General features: G+C 48.5%; 1 protein-coding gene across 1 annotated transcript in view; it reads left to right on the top strand.

Moving 5' to 3' along the window:
• LOC140371336 (transmembrane protein 163a-like) overlaps window positions 1–17726 on the top strand; it is a 19020-nt gene extending 1294 nt beyond the window's left edge. The window contains exons 2-8 of the mRNA XM_072458444.1: window positions 5456–5575; window positions 12175–12218; window positions 12291–12382; window positions 13370–13466; window positions 15246–15357; window positions 17428–17569; window positions 17652–17726. Coding sequence (XP_072314545.1) covers window positions 5456–5575; window positions 12175–12218; window positions 12291–12382; window positions 13370–13466; window positions 15246–15357; window positions 17428–17569; window positions 17652–17712 — 668 coding nt within the window. The 3' untranslated portion in view covers window positions 17713–17726. The remainder of the gene's footprint in view (window positions 1–5455; window positions 5576–12174; window positions 12219–12290; window positions 12383–13369; window positions 13467–15245; window positions 15358–17427; window positions 17570–17651) is intronic.
• Window positions 17727–20488: the final 2762 nt, after the last annotated feature.

The raw sequence follows: 20488 nt of genomic DNA on the forward strand, positions 1-20488 counted from the left end.
AGACGTTTCATCCTGAAAAATTCTAATTCAGCTTTTTTTGTTTTATTCCCAATTTCTATTAAAATGTCCAGAAAAACTAAATCTGCTCAATTCTTTGTCATGAAATGGTGTGAAATACTTAATCTAAACCAGGTCTAAACCAGGTCTAAACCAGGACTAAACCAGGTCCAAACAGGGACTAAACCAGGACTAAACCAGGTCTAAACCAGGTCTAAACCAGGACTAAACCAGGTCTAAACCAGGACTAAACCAGGTCTAAACCAGGACTAAACCAGGTCCAAACAGGGACTAAACCAGGACTAAACCAGGTCTAAACCAGGACTAAACCAGGACTAAACCAGGTCTAAACCAGGACTAAACCAGGTCTAAACCAGGACTAAACCAGGTCCAAACAGGGACTAAACCAGGACTAAACCAGGTCTAAACCAGGTCTAAACCAGGACTAAACCAGGTCTAAACCAGGACTAAACCAGGACTAAACCAGGATTAAACCAGGTCTAAACCAGGACTAAACCAGGTCTAGACCAGAACTAAACCAGGACTAAACCAGGTCTAAACCAGGACTAAACCAGGTAAAACCAGTTCTAAACCAGGACTAAACCAGGTCTAAACCAGGACTAAACCAGGTCTAAACCAGGACTAAACCAGGTAAAACCAGTTCTAAACCAGGACTAAACCAGTTCTAAACCAGGTCTAAACCAGGTCTAAACCAGGACTAAACCAGGTCTAAACCAGGACTAAACCAGGTCTAAACCAGGACTAAACCAGGACTAAACCAGGTCTAAACCAGGATTAAACCAGGTCTAAACCAGGTCTAAACCAGGACTAAACCAGGACTAAACCAGGACTAAACCAGGTCTAAACCAGGATTAAACCAGGTCTAAACCAGGACTAAACCAGGTAAAACCAGTTCTAAACCAGGACTAAACCAGGACTAAACCAGGACTAAACCAGGTCTAAACCAGGACTAAACCAGGTCTAAACCAGGACTAAACCAGGACTAAACCAGGACTAAACCAGGTCTAAACCAGGACTAAACCAGGTCCAAACAGGGACTAAACCAGGACTAAACCAGGTCTAAACCAGGTCTAAACCAGGACTAAACCAGGTCTAAACCAGGACTAAACCAGGTCCAAACAGGGACTAAACCAGGACTAAACCAGGTCTAAACCAGGACTAAACCAGGACTAAACCAGGTCTAAACCAGGACTAAACCAGGTCTAAACCAGGACTAAACCAGGTCCAAACAGGGACTAAACCAGGACTAAACCAGGTCTAAACCAGGTCTAAACCAGGACTAAACCAGGTCTAAACCAGGACTAAACCAGGACTAAACCAGGATTAAACCAGGTCTAAACCAGGACTAAACCAGGTCTAGACCAGAACTAAACCAGGACAAAACCAGGTCTAAACCAGGACTAAACCAGGTAAAACCAGTTCTAAACCAGGACTAAACCAGGTCTAAACCAGGACTAAACCAGGTCTAAACCAGGACTAAACCAGGTAAAACCAGTTCTAAACCAGGACTAAACCAGTTCTAAACCAGGTCTAAACCAGGTCTAAACCAGGACTAAACCAGGTCTAAACCAGGACTAAACCAGGTTTAAACCAGGACTAAACCAGGACTAAACCAGGTCTAAACCAGGATTAAACCAGGTCTAAACCAGGTCTAAACCAGGACTAAACCAGGACTAAACCAGGACTAAACCAGGTCTAAACCAGGATTAAACCAGGTCTAAACCAGGACTAAACCAGGTAAAACCAGTTCTAAACCAGGACTAAACCAGGACTAAACCAGGACTAAACCAGGTCTAAACCAGGTCTAAACCAGGTCTAAACCAGGTCTAAACCAGGACTAAACCAGGACTAAACCAGGACTAAACCAGGTCTAAACCAGGACTAAACCAGGACTAAACCAGGTCTAAACCAGGTCTAAACCAGGTCTAAACCAGGTCTAAACCAGGTCCAAACCAGGACTAAACCAGGACTAAACCAGGACTAACCCAGGACAAAACCAGGACTAAACCAGGTCTAAACCAGGACTAAACCAGGACTAAACCAGGACTAAACCAGGTCTAAACCAGGTCTAAACCAGGTCTAAACCAGGTCTAAACCAGGTCCAAACCAGGACTAAACCAGGACTAAACCAGGACTAAACCAGGTCTAAACCAGGACTAAACCAGGACTAAATCAGGTCCAAACCAGGACTAACCCAGGACAAAACCAGGACTAAACCAGGTCTAAACCAGGACTAAACCAGGACTAAACCAGGTCTAAACCAGGTCTAAACCAGGTCTAAACCAGGTCCAAACCAGGACTAAACCAGGACTAAACCAGGACTAAATCAGGTCCAAACCAGGACTAAACCAGGTCTAAACCAGGACTAAACCAGGTCTAAACCAGGTCTAAACCAGGTCTAAACCAGGTCCAAACCAGGACTAAACCAGGTCCAAACAGGGACTAAACCAGGACTAAACCAGGACTAAACCAGGTCTAGACCAGAACTAAACCAGGACTAAACCAGTTCTAAACCAGGTCTAAACCAGGACTAAACCAGGTCTAAACCACGACTAAACCAGGTAAAACCAGTTCTAAACCAGGACTAAACCAGGTCTAAACCAGGACTAAACCAGGTCTAAACCAGGACTAAACCAGGTAAAACCAGTTCTAAACCAGGACTAAACCAGGTCTAAACCAGGACTAAACCAGGTCTAAACCAGGACTAAACCAGGTAAAACCAGTTCTAAACCAGGACTAAACCAGTTCTAAACCAGGACTAAACCAGGTCTAAACCAGGACTAAACCAGGTCTAAACCAGGACTAAACCAGGACTAAACCAGGTCTAAACCAGGATTAAACCAGGTCTAAACCAGGTCTAAACCAGGACTAAACCAGGACTAAACCAGGACTAAACCAGGTCTAAACCAGGACTAAACCAGGTCTAAACCAGGTCTAAACCAGGTCTAAACCAGGTCTAAACCAGGTCCAAACCAGGACTAAACCAGGACTAAACCAGGACTAAACCAGGTCTAAACCAGGTCTAAACCAGGTCTAAACCAGGTCCAAACCAGGACTAAACCAGGACTAAACCAGGACTAAACCAGGTCTAAACCAGGTCTAAACCAGGTCTAAACCAGGTCCAAACCAGGACTAAACCAGGACTAAACCAGGACTAAATCAGGTCCAAACCAGGACTAAACCAGGTCTAAACCAGGACTAAACCAGGTCTAAACCAGGACTAAACCAGGACTAAACCAGGTCTAAACCAGGACTAAACCAGGTCTAAACCAGGTCTAAACCAGGTCCAAACCAGGACTAAACCAGGACTAAACCAGGTCTAAACCAGGACTAAACCGGGACTAAACCAGGTCTAAACCAGGTCTAAACCAGGTCCAAACCAGGACTAAACCAGGACTAAACCAGGACTAAACCAGGACTAAACCAGGACATTTAGAAACTAGGATTAAAACAGCAGAATGAGACTGTCACGTTCATAGACGTGGACATAGTTTGTTCAGGTTAAGTTCAGTGGCAGAAAACTGATTAAACAGAATAGATGACCCTCTTTGAAACCTGAACTTCAGACTCCACCTTCTGGACTTCAGACTCCACCTTCTGGACTTCAGACTCCACCTTCTGGACTTTAGACTCCACCTTCTGGACTTCAGACTCCACCTTCTGGACTTTAGACTCCACCTTCTGGACTTCAGACTCCACATTCTGGACTTTAGACTCCACCTTCTGGACTTCAGACTCCACCTTCTGGACTTCAGACTCCACATTCTGGACTTCAGACTCCACCTTCTGGACTTCAGACTCCACCTTCTGGACTTCAGACTCCACATTCTGGACTTCAGACTCCACATTCTGGACTTCAGACTCCATATTCTGGACTTCAGACTCCACATTCTGGACTTCAGACTCCACCTTCTGGACTTCAGACTCCACCTTCTGGACTTCAGACTCCACCTTCTGGACTTCAGACTCCATATTCTGGACTTCAGACTCCACATTCTGGACTTCAGACTCCACATTCTGGACTTCAGACTCAACCTTCTGGACTTCAGACTCCACCTTCTGGACTTTAGACTCCACCTTCTGGACTTCAGACTCCACCTTCTGGACTTTAGACTCCACCTTCTGGACTTCAGACTCCACATTCTGGACTTTAGACTCCACCTTCTGGACTTCAGACTCCACCTTCTGGACTTCAGACTCCACCTTCTGGACTTCAGACTCCACCTTCTGGACTTCAGACTCCACCTTCTGGACTTCAGACTCCATATTCTGGACTTCAGACTCCACATTCTGGACTTCAGACTCCACCTTCTGGACTTCAGACTCCACCTTCTGGACTTCAGACTCCACATTCTGGACTTCAGACTCCACATTCTGGACTTCAGACTCCATATTCTGGACTTCAGACTCCACATTCTGGACTTCAGACTCCACCTTCTGGACTTCAGACTCCACCTTCTGGACTTCAGACTCCACCTTCTGGACTTCAGACTCCATATTCTGGACTTCAGACTCCACATTCTGGACTTCAGACTCAACCTTCTGGACTTCAGACTCCATATTCTGGACTTCAGACTCCACATTCTGGACTTCAGACTCAACCTTCTGGACTTCAGACTCCACCTTCTGGACTTCAGACTCCATATTCTGGACTTCAGACTCCACATTCTGGACTTCAGACTCAACCTTCTGGACTTCAGACTCCACCTTCTGGACTTCAGACTCCACCTTCTGGACTTCAGACTCCACCTTCTGGACTTTAGACTCCACCTTCTGGACTTTAGACTCCACCTTCTGGACTTTAGACTCCACCTTCTGGACTTCAGACTCCACCTTCTGGACTTTAGACTCCACCTTCTGGACTTCAGACTCCACCTTCTGGACTTTAGACTCCACATTCTGGACTTTAGACTCCACCTTCTGGACTTTAGACTCCACCTTCTGGACTTCAGACTCCACCTTCTGAACTTCAGATGTTGGTGTAAAAACCTCGACATGATCTTGGTCTTTATTTCACTTTTGAACAATAATAATGACCAATCAGGAGCCTTCTTTCCCAGAGGTCTAGTTAGCAACAGGTTTGATTGACAGTTAGCACGGCTCGTTGCTAAGGAAAGGGGGCGTGTACCTATTACACTCACAGATGCCAAATTCTGAATCACCAAACTTTAGCCAAAATTTATGGCACGTCGACCAATCAGGAGCTTCCTTCAGAGCGGCGAGAGGCGGAGCTGAGTCAGAACTGAGCAGGTTATGACGCAGCGGTCTGAACGTAGCGTGAGCTTCAACGGGCTCCAGCCGCACAGTGAGACTCTACGTCCAGTTCTATGTCCAGTCTGTGACAGATGTGTTTGTCCCAGTTCAATCTCCTCTCCCCTGTCCCCGCCCCCTCTCCCCCTGTCCCCGCCCCCCCTCCCCTTGCCTCCGCTCCCCTCAGGACTCCTCCAGAGCAGTCTACATCTCAAACCTCGCGAGGCTCAGAGTTTGAGGAGAAAAGCCCTGGCTGTGTCCTGGGTCAGTGTGGTGGTCACTACGGTCCTGGCCGTCGCTGCTTTCAGTAAGAAACACATTTACACAACACACACCTGTAAAACACCTGTAAAACACCTGTAGAACACCTGTAAAACACCTGTAGAACACCTGTAGAACACCTGTAAAACACCTGTAGAACACCTGTAAAACAACTGTAAAACACCTGTAAAACACCTGTAAAACACTTGTAGAACACCTGTAAAACACCTGTAAAACACTTGTAGAACACCTGTAAAACACCTGTAGAACACCTGTAAAACACCTGTAGAACACCTGTAAAACACCTGTAAAAACACCTGTAGAACACCTGTAAAACACCTGTAGAACACCTGTAGAACACCTGTAAAACACCTGTAAAACACTTGTAGAACACCTGTAAAACACCTGTAGAACACCTGTAAAACAACTGTAAAACACCTGTAAAACACCTATAAAACACCTGTAAAAAACTTGTAGAACACCTGTAAAACACCTGTAAAACACTTGTAAAACACTTGTAGAACACCTGTAGAACACCTGTAAAACACCTGTAAAACACCTGTAGAACACCTGTAGAACACCTGTAAAACACTTGTAGAACACCTGTAGAACACCTGTAAAACACCTGTAGAACACCTGTAAAACAACTGTAAAACACCTGTAAAACACCTATAAAACACCTGTAAAACACTTGTAGAAAACCTGTAAAACACCTGTAAAACACTTGTAGAACACCTGTAAAACACCTGTAGAACACCTGTAAAACACCTGTAGAACACCTGTAAAACACCTGTAAAACACTTGTAGAACACCTGTAAAACACCTGTAGAACACCTGTAAAACACCTGTAGAACACCTGTAAAACACCTGTAAAAACACCTGTAGAACACCTGTAAAACACCTGTACAACACCTGTAGAACACCTGTAAAACACCTGTAAAACACTTGTAGAACACCTGTAGAACACCTGTAAAACACTTGTAGAACACCTGTAGAACACCTGTAAAACACCTGTAAAACACCTGTAGAACACCTGTAGAACACCTGTAAAACACTTGTAGAACACCTGTAAAACACCTGTAGAACACCTGTAAAACACCTGTAGAACACCTGTAAAACACCTGTAAAAACACCTGTAGAACACCTGTAAAACACCTGTACAACACCTGTAGAACACCTGTAAAACACCTGTAAAACACTTGTAGAACACCTGTAAAACACCTGTAAAACACTTGTAGAACACCTGTAGAACACCTGTAAAACACCTGTAAAACACCTGTAGAACACCTGTAGAACACCTGTAAAACACCTGTAAAACACTTGTAGAACACCTGTAAAACACCTGTAGAACACCTGTAAAACAACTGTAAAACACCTGTAAAACACCTATAAAACACCTGTAAAACACTTGTAGAACACCTGTAAAACACCTGTAAAACACCTGTAGAACACCTGTAAAACAACTGTAAAACACCTGTAAAACACCTATAAAACACCTGTAAAACACTTGTAGAACACCTGTAAAACACCTGTAGAACACCTGTAAAACAACTGTAAAACACCTGTAAAACACCTATAAAACACCTGTAAAACACTTGTAGAACACCTGTAAAACACCTGTAAAACACTTGTAGAACACCTGTAAAACACCTGTAAAACACTTGTAGAACACCTGTAAAACACCTGTAGAACACCTGTAAAACAACTGTAAAACACCTGTAAAACACCTATAAAACACCTGTAAAACACTTGTAGAACACCTGTAAAACACCTGTAAAACACCTGTAGAACACCTGTAAAACACCTGTAGACACCTGTAAAACATCTGTAAAAACACCTGTAGAACACCTGTAAAACACCTGTAGAACACCTGTAAAACACCTGTAAAACACCTGTAAAACACCTGTAGAACACCTGTAAAACACCTATAAAACACCTGTAAAACACTTGTAGAACACCTGTAAAACACCTGTAAAACACTTGTAGAACACCTGTAGAACACCTGTAAAACACCTGTAAAACACCTGTAGAACACCTGTAGAACACCTGTAAAACACCTGTAAAACACCTGTAGAACACCTGTAAAACACCTGTAGAACACCTGTAAAACAACTGTAAAACACCTGTAAAACACCTATAAAACACCTGTAAAACACTTGTAGAACACCTGTAAAACACCTGTAGAACACCTGTAAAACAACTGTAAAACACCTGTAAAACACCTATAAAACACCTGTAAAACACTTGTAGAACACCTGTAAAACACCTGTAGAACACCTGTAAAACAACTGTAAAACACCTGTAAAACACCTATAAAACACCTGTAAAACACCTATAAAACACCTGTAAAACACTTGTAGAACACCTGTAAAACACCTGTAAAACACCTGTAGAACACCTGTAAAACACCTGTAAAACACCTGTAAAACACCTGTAAAAACACCTGTAGAACACCTGTAAAACACTTGTAGAACACCTGTAAAACACCTGTAGAACACCTGTAAAACACCTGCTGAACACCTGCTTAACACCTGCTGAACACCTGTGAAACACCTGCTGAACACCTGCTGAACACCTGTGAAACACCTACTGAACACCTGTGAAACACCTACTGAACACCTGCAGAACACCTGTGAAACACCTACTGAACACCTGCAGAACACCTGTGAAACACCTGCTGAACACCTGCTGAACATCTGTGAAACACCTGCTGAACACCTGCTGAACATCTGTGAAACACCTGCTGAACACCTGTGAAACACCTGCTGAACACCCGTGAAACACCTGCTGAACACCTGTGAAACACCTGCTGAACACCTGCTGAACACCTGTGAAATACCTGCTGAACACCTGTGAAATACCTGCTGAACACCTGTGAAACACCTGCTGAACACCTGCTGAACACCTGTGAAACACCTGCTGAACACCTGCTGAACACCTGTGAAACACCTGTGAAACACCTGCTGAACACCTGTGAAACACCTACTGAACACCTGTGAAACACCTGCTGAACACCCGTGAAACACCTGCTGAACACCTGTGAAACACCTGCTGAACACCTGCTGAACACCTGTGAAACACCTGCTGAACACCTGTGAAACACCTACTGAACACCTGTGAAACACCTGCTGAACACCTGTGAAACACCTGCTGAACACCTGTGAAACACCTGCTGAACACCTGCTGAACACCTGTGAAACACCTGCTGAACACCTGTGAAACACCTACTGAACACCTGTGAAACACCTGCTGAACACCTGCTGAACACCTGTGAAACACCTGCTGAACACCTGCTGAACATCTGTGAAACACCTGCTGAACACCTGCTGAACATCTGTGAAACACCTGCTGAACACCTGTGAAACACCTGCTGAACACCCGTGAAACACCTGCTGAACACCTGTGAAACACCTGCTGAACACCTGCTGAACACCTGTGAAACACCTGCTGAACACCTGTGAAACACCTACTGAACACCTGTGAAACACCTGCTGAACACCTGTGAAACACCTGCTGAACACCTGTGAAACACCTGCTGAACACCTGCTGAACACCTGCTGAACACCTGTGAAACACCTGCTGAACACCTGTGAAACACCTACTGAACACCTGTGAAACACCTGCTGAACACCTGTGAAACACCTGCTGAACACCTGCTGAACACCTGTGAAACACCTGCTGAACACCTGTGAAACACCTGCTGAACACCTGCTGAACACCTTTGAAACACCTGCGGAACACCTGTGAAACACCTGCTGAACACCTGTGGAACACCTGCTGACACCTGTGAAACACCTGCTGAACACCTGCTGAACACCTGCGGAACACCTGCTGAACACCTGTGAAACACCTGCTGAACACCTGTGAAACACCTGCTGAACACCTGCGGAACACCTGCTGAACACCTGTTGAACACCTGCTGAACACCTGTGAAACACCTGCTGAACACCTGCGGAACACCTGCTGAACACCTGCGGAACACCTGCTGAACACCTGTGAAACACCTGCTGAATACCTGTGAAACACCTGCTGAACACCTGTGAAACACCTGCTGAACACCTGTGAAACACCTGCTGAACACCTGCTGAATACCTGTGAAACACCTGCTGAACACCTGTGAAACACCTGCTGAACACCTGTGAAACACCTGCTGAACACCTGTGAAACACCTGCTGAACACCTGTGAAACACCTGCTGAACACCTGCTGAACACCTGCTGACACCTGCGGAACACCTGCTGAACACCTGTGAAACACCTGCTGAACACCTGCTGAACACCTGTGAAACACCTGCTGAACACCTGCTGAACACCTGCTGAACACCTGTGAAACACCTGCTGAACACCTGTGAAACACCTGCTGAACACCTGCTGAACACCTGCTGAACACCTGCTGAACACCTGTGAAACACCTGCTGAACACCTGCTGAACACCTGCTGAACACCTGTGGAACACCTGCGGAACACCTGCTGAACACCTGCGGAACACCTGCTGAACACCTGTGAAACACCTGCTGAACACCTGTGAAACACCTGCTGAACACCTGTGGAACACCTGCGGAACACCTGCTGAACACCTGCGGAACACCTGCTGAACACCTGTGAAACACCTGCTGAACACCTGTGGAACACCTGCTGAACACCTGTGAAACACCTGCTGAACACCTGTTGAACACCTGCTGAACACCTGTGAAACACCTGCTGAACACCTGTGAAACACCTGTTGAACACCTGCGGAACACCTGCTGAACACCTGCGAAACACCTGCTGAACACCTGTGGAACACCTGCTGAACACCTGTGAAACACCTGCTGAACACCTGTGAAACACCTGCTTAACACCTGTTGAACACCTGTGAAACACCTGCTGAACACCTGTGAAACACCTGCTGAACACCTGTGAAACACCTGCTGAACACCTGCTGAACACCTGTGAAACACCTGCTGAACACCTGCTGAACACCTGTGAAACACCTGCTGAACACCTGCTGAACACCTGTGAAACACCTGCTGAACACCTGTGAAACACCTGCTGAACACCTGTGAAACACCTGCTTAACACCTGCTGAACACCTGCTGAACACCTGTGAAACACCTGCTGAACACCTGTGAAACACCTGCTGAACACCTGCTGAACACCTGTGGAACACCTGCTGAACACCCGCTGAACACCTATGAAACACCTGCTGAACACCTGCTGAACACCTGCTGAACACCTGTGAAACACCTGCTGAACACCTGCTGAACACCTGTGAAACACCTGCTGAACACCTGTGAAACACCTGCTGAACACCTGCTGAACACCTGCGAAACACCTGCTGAACACCTGTGAAACACCTGCTGAACACCTGCTGAACACCTGCTGAACACCTGTGAAACACCTGCTGAACACCTGCTGAACACCTGCTGAACACCTGTGAAACACCTGCTGAACACCTGTGAAACACCTGCTGAACACCTGCGGAACACATGCTGAACACCTGCGGAACACCTGTTGAACACCTGCGGAACAGCTGCTGAACACCTGTGAAACACCTGCTGAACACCTGTGAAACACCTGCTGAACACCTGTTGAACACCTGCTGAACACCTGTGAAACACCTGCTGAACACCTGCGGAACACCTGCTGAACACCTGTGAAACACCTGCTGAATACCTGTGAAACACCTGCTGAACACCTGTGAAACACCTGCTGAACACCTGTGAAACACCTGCTGAACACCTGCTGAACACCTGTGAAACACCTGCTGAACACCTGTGAAACACCTGCTGAACACCTGCTGAACACCTGCTGAACACCTGCGGAACACCTGCTGAACACCTGTGAAACACCTGCTGAACACCTGCTGAACACCTGTGAAACACCTGCTGAACACCTGTGGAACACCTGCGGAACACCTGTGAAACACCTGCTGAACACCTGCTGAACACCTGTGAAACACCTGCTGAACACCTGTGAAACACCTGCTGAACACCTGTTGAACACCTGCTGAACACCTGTGAAACACCTGTGAAACACCTGCTGAACACCTGTTGAACACCTGCTGAACACCTGTGAAACACCTGCTGAACACCTGTGAAACACCTGTTGAACACCTGCGGAACACCTGTTGAACACCTGCTGAACACCTGCTGAACACCTGCTGAACACCTGCTGAACACCTGTGAAACACCTGCTGAACACCTGCTGAACACCTGCTGAACACCTGTGAAACACCTGCTGAACACCTGCTGAACACCTGCTGAACACCTGTGAAACACCTGCTGAACACCTGCTGAACACCTGCTGAACACCTGCTGAACACCTGTGAAACACCTGCTGAACACCTGCTGAACACCTGCTGAACACCTGTGAAACACCTGCTGAACACCTGCTGAACACCTGCTGAACACCTGCTGAACACCTGTGAAACACCTGCTGAACACCTGCTGAACACCTGCTGAACACCTGTGAAACACCTGCTGAACACCTGTGGTCTGAGTCTGAGAACTATCTAAGAACTAAATCTAAGCTTGTGTCACATGGAGCTGCACAAAGACACGATTCTGCCCAAAATGTTTCACATAAATATATCCAGAATAAACAGAGCTCCGCCCGCGCTCCGCCCGCGCTCCGCCCGCCCTCTGAAGCGTGTGTTTGTGTTGCAGCCGTGTCCTTCTCCAGACACAGCTCGTCTGCGTTTGGATTCGCGGTGAGTCTTTATTTTCTCTTGTTTTCTTTGTATTTTCTCGTCACTTTTGATGTTTTTTCCTGGTGTTTTCAGTTCGATGCTTCACTGGACGTTCTGTCATCGTCCATCGTCCTGTGGAGATACAGCAGCGCTGCAGCCGTCCACTCTGCGGCCAGAGAAAACATGTGAGAGAGACTGATGCTGCTGCTGCTGCTGCTGCTGCTGCTGCTGCTGCTGCTGCTGCTGCTTCTGCTGCTTCTGCTGCTGCTGCTGCTGCTGCTGCTGCTGCTGCTTCTGGTGCTGCTGCTGCTGCTGCTGCTGCTGCTGCTTCTGGTGCTGCTGCTGCTGCTGCTGCTGCTTCTGCTGCTGCTGCTGCTTCTGGTGCTGCTGCTGCTGCTGCTGCTGCTGCTGCTGCTGCTGCTGCTTCTGGTGCTGCTGCTGCTGCTGCTGCTGCTGCTTCTGGTGCTGCTGCTTCTGCTGCTGCTGCTGCTTCTGGTGCTGCTGCTGCTGCTGCTGCTGCTTCTGCTGCTGCTGCTGCTGCTGCTGCTTCTGGTGCTGCTGCTTCTGCTGCTGCTGCTGCTTCTGGTGCTGCTGCTGCTGCTGCTGCTGCTGCTGCTGCTGCTGCTTCTGCTGCTGCTGCTGCTGCTGCTGCTGCTGCTGCTTCTGGTGCTGCTGCTTCTGCTGCTGCTGCTTCTGGTGCTGCTGCTGCTGATGCTGCTGCTGCTGCTGCTGCTGCTGCTGCTGCTGCTGCTTCTGCTGCTGCTGCTGCTGCTGCTGCTGCTGCTGCTTCTGGTGCTGCTGCTTCTGCTGCTGCTGCTTCTGGTGCTGCTGCTGCTGATGCTGCTGCTGCTGCTGCTGCTGCTGCTGCTGCTATTGCGTGTGATTATCATATGTGTGGAGGCCTTCTTGGAGTCCCTGGGTGGGGAACTGGACAGTGCCCCGCCCGGTGCCCCGCCCACGTGGAAAACCACAGTGGCATCTGCAGAGGGGGAAGAACGGCCTCCTCGAACTGAACCCGTCCATAACGACCTGGACTGTCCATAACGACCTGGACTGTCCATAACGACCTGGACTGTCCATAACGACCTGGACTGTCCATAACGACCTGGACAGTGTCCCTGTGAGACCACTGCTGTAGTGCACATGATTCTAAAGTGGTTCGTGTCCTTCAGAGCGTGTGTCGTCCTCGGAGCGCTCTTCGTCCTCTCTTCCCTTTGCATCATGGGAAAAGCCATCTACGACCTCATCACACGGAACCCTCCAGAAGTGGTACGACTTTGACCATTTCATCAGACACACACCATCACACACAACCATCACACACACACACCATCAGACACACACACCATCAGACACACACCATCACACAGACACTATCAGACACACACCATCAGACACACACCATCAGACACACAACCTCAGACACACAACCTCAGACACACACCATCAGACACACACCATCAGACACACACCATCAGACACACAACCTCAGACACACAACCTCAGACACACAACCTCAGACACACAACCTCAGACACACACCGTCAGACACACACCATCACACACACACACCATCAGACACACACCATCAGACACACACCATCAGACACACATCATCAGACACACACCATCAGACACACACCATCAGACACACACCATCACACAGACACTATCAGACACACACCATCAGACACACACACACCATCAGACACACACCATCAGACACACATCATCAGACACACACCATCAGACACACACACCATCAGACACACACCATCAGACACACACACACCATCAGACACACACCATCAGACACACAACCTCAGACATACACCATCAGACACACACACCATCAGACACACACCATCAGACACACACCATCAGACACACACCATCACACACACACTATCGGACACACACCATCAGACACACATCATCACACACACACCATCAGACACACACCATCAGACACACACCATCACACACACACTATCGGACACACACCATCAGACACACATCATCACACACACACCATCAGACACACACCGTCAGACACACACCATCAGACACACACCATCAGACACACGTCATCAGACACACAACACCAGACACACACCATCACACACACACCATCAGACACACAACCTCAGACACACACCGTCAGACACACACCATCACACACACACACCATCAGACACACGTCATCAGACACACAACATCAGACACACACCATCTGACACACACCATCAGACACACAACCTCAGACACACACCGTCAGACACACACCATCACACACACACACCGTCAGACACACACCATCACACACACACACCATCAGACACACACCATCAGACACACACCATCAGACACACAACATCAGACACACACCATCTGACACACACCATCAGACACACACCATCAGACACACAACACCAGACACACACCATCACACACACACCATCAGACACACACCATCACACAAACACACACACACACACACACACACACACACACCATCAGACACACACACACCATCAGACACACACACACACACAGCATCAGACACACACACCATCAGACACACCATCAGACACACACACACCATCAGACACACACACACACACACCATCAGACACACACACACACACACCATCAGACACACCATCACACACACACACACCATCAGACACACCATCAGACACACACACACACACCATCAGACACACCATCAGACACACACACCATCAGACACACCATCAGACACACACACACACCATCAGACACACACACACACACACACCATCAGACACACACACACACACACACACACACACACCATCAGACACACACACACACACACACCATCAGACACACACACACACACACACACACACACACCATCAGACACACACACACACACACACCATCAGACACACACACACACACACCATCAGACACACACACACACACACACCATCAGACACACACACACACACACACACACACCATCAGACACACACAGTGACACTTGGACGTTGCTTGTTGCAGGATGACTTCCTGTTCAGCGTGTCCGTCCTCAGTGGGACGCTCTGCCTGGTTTTGGCCGTTTTAAAAATGCTTTTGGGTGGAGTCCTGACGAGCCGCGCCCTCATCACAGACGGTAAGACACACCCACAGGAAGTCTGAGTTTAAAGTCAGAAATAAGAGCTTTAGATGTGCAGTAAGTGCCTGGTGGGGGCGCTGTTCTCTGACAGAATCACAATCAGAATATGCTAACAACACAAACATCAAACACAGAACAATGGACAGTGAATAACTACCAGATATTAAAAATAGATGAGTGGAGTTAAAAATAGGCACGATATGTACATAATTTAAATATTTTGTGCATTAAAAATTGTACAGTGCAGTGAGTGAAGGTGGAGTCAGTGCTCCTCCTGCAGATGGAGTCAGTTCTCCTCCTGCAGATGGAGTCAGCGCTCCCCCTGCAGATGGAGTCAGTGCTCCTCCTGCAGATGGAGTCAGGCAGGTTGAGCTGGGAGAGCTTGTCCTGGAGCAGAGCAGGAGGTGGTGTTGATCCTGGTGTAGGTTCCCGAGGAGTCCAGGTGAAGTGGAGAGCCAGGTTGATGGTGTCGTCCACAGACCTGTTGGTTCTGTAGGAGAACTACAGGAGGTCCAGCAGGGGGTCCAGCAGGGGGGGTCCAGCAGGAGGTCCAGGAGGGGGTCCAGGAGGGGTTCCAGCAGGAGGTCCAGGAGGGGGTCCAGCAGGGGGTCCAGCAGGGGGTCCAGCGGGGGGTCCAGCAGGGGGTCCAGCAGGGGGTCCAGAAGGGGGGGTCCAGCAGGAGGTCCAGGAGGGGGTCCAGGAGGGGGTCCAGCAGGAGGTCCAGGAGGGGGTCCAGAAGGGGGGGTCCAGCAGGAGGTCCAGCAGGAGGTCCAGGAGGGGGTCCAGCAGGAGGTCCAGGAGGGGGTCCAGCGGGGGGTCCAGCAGGGGGTCCAGCGGGGGGTCCAGCAGGGGGTCCAGCAGGGGGTCCAGGAGGGGGTCCAGAAGGGGGGGTCCAGCTGGAGGTCCATCAGGGGGTCCAGGAGGGGGTCCAGCAGGGGCTCTAGCAGGGGGTCCAGCAGGGGGTCCAGCAGGGGGTCCAGCAGGGGGTCCAGGAGGGGGTCCTGCAGGGGGGAGGTGAAGGACTTGAGGTGGGGCAGGACCAGGCGCTCATGACTACAGACGTCAGTGCCACAGGTCTGTGGTCATTAAGTCCAGTGATCCGGGGCTTCTTGGGGACAGGGACAATGATGGACAACTTGGGTGTTAAAAATGCCAGTGAAGACAGGCGCCAGCTTGCCTGCACAGTGTCTTAAGGTGGCCGGGGTGACACCGTCTGGTCCAGCAGCCTTTCGCGGGTTGGATTTGTGAAATAGTCTGTTTACTTCCTGTTCCTGAACTGTGAGAGGGGCAGGGGAGGTGGGGGACGGGGTCGGGTTGGCAGAGGTGGCTGCAGTGGGGGAGGGGCTGTCAAATCTGCAGTAGAACCCGTACTTTGCCTCTTTGTAGAGCCCTCTAGCTCCGGCCCTGTGCGCTGCCCTCTAGCTCCGGCCCTGTGCGCTGCCCTCTAGCTCCGCCCCTGTGCGCTGTCCTCTAGCTCCGCCCCTGTGCGCTGTCCTCTAGCTCCGCCCCTGTGGTGACTTTGGTGTGATATGGTTTAATGCTCCTCACAGAATGTGTGACATCACAGTGTTCGTGTAGCTCCTCCCAGTCTGTAATGTCCAAACACACACGTAGCTCCTCCTCCTCCTCCTCATTGGTCCACCTCTCAGAAGTCCTCACTACAGGTTTGCAGAGCTTCAGCCTCTGTCTGTTCGTGAGGATCAGGTGAACCATGACGTGGTCTGACGAGCCCAGCGTGGCTCCGCCCACGGCGTGGAAGGCGTGGCCGACTGTTGTGTAGCAGTGATGCAGTGTGTTCTGCTCTAGGGACTTTAATAAACTGTCTGCACTTTGATAGTTCGTGGCTGAGATTTCCCTTGTTAAAATTGCCTAGGATAAAACACAAGGAGTCTGGATAGGTCTGCTCTACTCTTCTGATCTGCTCTGCCTCCTACGAGCGCGCGCTCAGCGGGATGTAAACAGCAGTCAGAATGAATGAGGCAAATTTGCGCGGCGAATAAAATGGTTTGCAGTTGATGAAAAGATATTCCAGATCAGCAGAGACAGTGTGTTCTGTCTGTTGCACAGGCTTTAACTCCCTGGTGGGGGCGCTCATAGGCTTCTCCATCCTCATCAGTGCAGAGGTTTATAAAGACCATCCAGACGTGTGGTTTTTGGACGGAACCATTGGAGTTCTGATCGGAGTCGTCATCCTCGCCTACGGAGTCAAGTACGTAAAAAACCCAACTAACCCAACCAACCCACCCACACAGGTTTAAAGCTGCTCTTCATGGACGTGTCCTCTGCTGCAGGTTGCTGGTGGACACGGTTCCTCGAGTTGGACAAAGAAGACTCTACGAGCGTTTCCACTGATCAATAAAAGACTTTTTCATAAATATTTTCTCTGGAAGATTTCGTCACAGATTTACACCTTTAGTTTGTCAAAAATGCCTTTAAATTGAACTATTAGAAATAATAGTTTAATTGTCGAACACTGAAATAACGTTTAGTTGCAGCTCATAATAATCATTGTTCCCGTCGAGGTCATGGGTGACTTTGGGCCTGAAGCGGGTTTAGACCCAGTTTAGACCCAGTTTAGACCCAGTTTAGACCCGGTTCAGACCCGGTTCAGACCTGGTTGTTGGAATGACAAATGCAGAATCTTTGACTAAACACATTTGTCTCGCTCCAGTTGCTAAGAATCCTCACTTTTCCCTGAAAGAGGCGGAGCTCCACTCTGAATGTCCCTCATCATCTCTTCACTCATCACATGTTCAAATCAAATTATTTTTGTAAGGCCCAAAATCACAACAACAGTTTCCTCTGAGGGCGACAGTGAGAAACAAATCAACAATGTCTGTGGGGACGAGGGACGATGTCCCAGAGTCCTCTGTCCTTAGCTCCTCCTTCTGTCCTTAGCTCCTCCTTCTGTCCTTAGCTCCTCCTTCTGTCCTTAGTTCCTCCCTCTGTCCTTAGCTCCTCCTTCTGTCCTTAGCTCCTCCTTCTGTCCTTAGCTCCTCCTTCTGTCCTTAGCTCCTCCTTCTGTCCTTAGCTCCTCCTTCTGTCCTTAGTTCCTCCCTCTGTCCTTAGCTCCTCCTTCTGTCCTTAGCTCCTCCTTCTGTCCTTAGTTCCTCCCTCTGTCCTTAGCTCCTCCTTCTGTCCTTAGCTCCTCCTTCTGTCCTTAGCTCCTCCTTCTGTCCTTAGCTCCTCCTTCTGTCCTTAGTTCCTCCCTCTGTCCTTAGCTCCTCCTTCTGTCCTTAGCTCCTCCTTCTGTCCTTAGTTCCTCCCTCTGTCCTTAGCTCCTCCTTCTGTCCTTAGTTCCTCCCTCTGTCCTTAGCTCCTCCTTCTGTCCTTAGCTCCTCCTTCTGTCCTTAGTTCCTCCCTCTGTCCTTAGCTCCTCCTTCTGTCCTTAGCTCCTCCCTCTGTCCTTAGCTCCTCCTTCTGTCCTTAGTTCCTCCCTCTGTCCTTAGCTCCTCCTTCTGTCCTTAGTTCCTCCCTCTGTCCTTAGCTCCTCCTTCTGTCCTTAGCTCCTCCTTCTGTCCTTAGTTCCTCCCTCTGTCCTTAGCTCCTCCCTCTGTCCTTAGCTCCTCCCTCTGTCCTTAGCTCCTCCCTCTGTCCTTAGCTCCTCCCTCTGTCCTTAGCTCCTCCTTCTGCAGGAAAAACTACAAAAAAACCTCTTTGGGACAAAAGCGTATGTCCCTGTGTTAGTTCCAGATGAAGGAGGATGTGACTCTCACAGACGTGAGGGAGACACTGGAGCTGGAGACACTCCTCAGGCAGATGAGGGACCGTCCACACGGGGCAGGGACACTTCACCAGGAGAGGGACATCTGGGTCCACAGGTCCTCAGGAGTGAGACAAAGAAAAAGAAGGAGGTGAACAGTTTACAAGTGGAATTAAAAAATAAATATTGTTTGATAGAATAAGTCAGAAGAAGAGGATAGTGCTCAAGCTGTCATACTTCCCCCAGCACAGTTACTCCTAGGGCAGCGGAGCTGAAGCTGTGGGTTTATGTTTCTGTTCCTAACTAGTCTGATGTGGATATTGATCAAATTATTGTCATGTCTGTGTCCTATTTATCATGCATCACGACGATCTTGTTGCATATGGGTCACAATGAACTATTCTGTGTATTTTCTGATCATCTGTGGACTCGTCTAAACAATCTTAAAGCGGACGTCATAGTGAAGTTCAGGCCATTTTATCAGACCCAAGCCACAGCTTTATAAAACACAGCTAAATCTTGTGAAGAGTCGAATCTCAGCTGCAGAAGAACAACACGCTGCTGTTTTTCCCTTTCATCAAATAAAGAACTTGAGAACGATCTTCGCCTCTCGCAGTCTGTATAGACTAAACTTTGACACTGACCGTAAGTCATTTCAAAGAGGAACGTTTTAAGCCTGGACTTAAATGAGAGACTGTGTCAGCATATTTAACATGGAGCTGAGTCCATCACACAGGAGCTTGGGAGCTAAACGCTCTACCTCATACAGTACTTTTAGAGACTCTTGGCACCACCAGAAGGCTCTACCTCCTACAGTACTTTTAGAGACTCTTGGCACCACCAGAAGGCTCTACCTCCTACAGTACTTTTAGAGACTCTTGGCACCACCAGAAGGCTCTACCTCCTACAGTACTTTTAGAGACTCTTGGCACCACCAGAAGGCTCTACCTCCTACTGTGCTTTTAGAGACTCTTGGCACCACCAGAAGGTCAGCATGTTGAGAGTGAAGAGCTCTGTTTGGATGAGATGGTTCTATAGCATCTTTGAGGTGGGAGGGGCCATGTCATTTATGGCTTTGTAAATCAGGAGGAGGAGTTTAAATGTGATTCTAAACAGGAGCCAGTGAAGAGACTCCAGCACCGGTGTAATGTGCTCTCTTCTTTTAGTTGCTGTTTGTAATCTTGCTGCTGCATTTTGAACCAGTTAAAGCTTTTTATGGAGCTTTTAGGACCTGCTGTGAGCAGGAGTTACAGGAGAATCGAGACGTTACAAATGCAGGAGACGTTTCAGCTTCACTTTTAGGCCGGATTCTTCAGATTTGATCTTTATTACACAGATGAAAGAGTCTGTTGAGACTAAGTAATGATGAGACTCTAAGTAATGATGAGACTCTAAATAATGATGAGACTCTAAGTAATGATGAGA

The sequence above is a fragment of the Eucyclogobius newberryi genome, unplaced genomic scaffold (genome assembly GCF_026437365.1).
Source record: "Eucyclogobius newberryi isolate DKJ021-1_F unplaced genomic scaffold, fEucNew1.0.hap1 SCAF_215, whole genome shotgun sequence".
Classification (NCBI taxonomy): domain Eukaryota; kingdom Metazoa; phylum Chordata; class Actinopteri; order Gobiiformes; family Gobiidae; genus Eucyclogobius; species Eucyclogobius newberryi.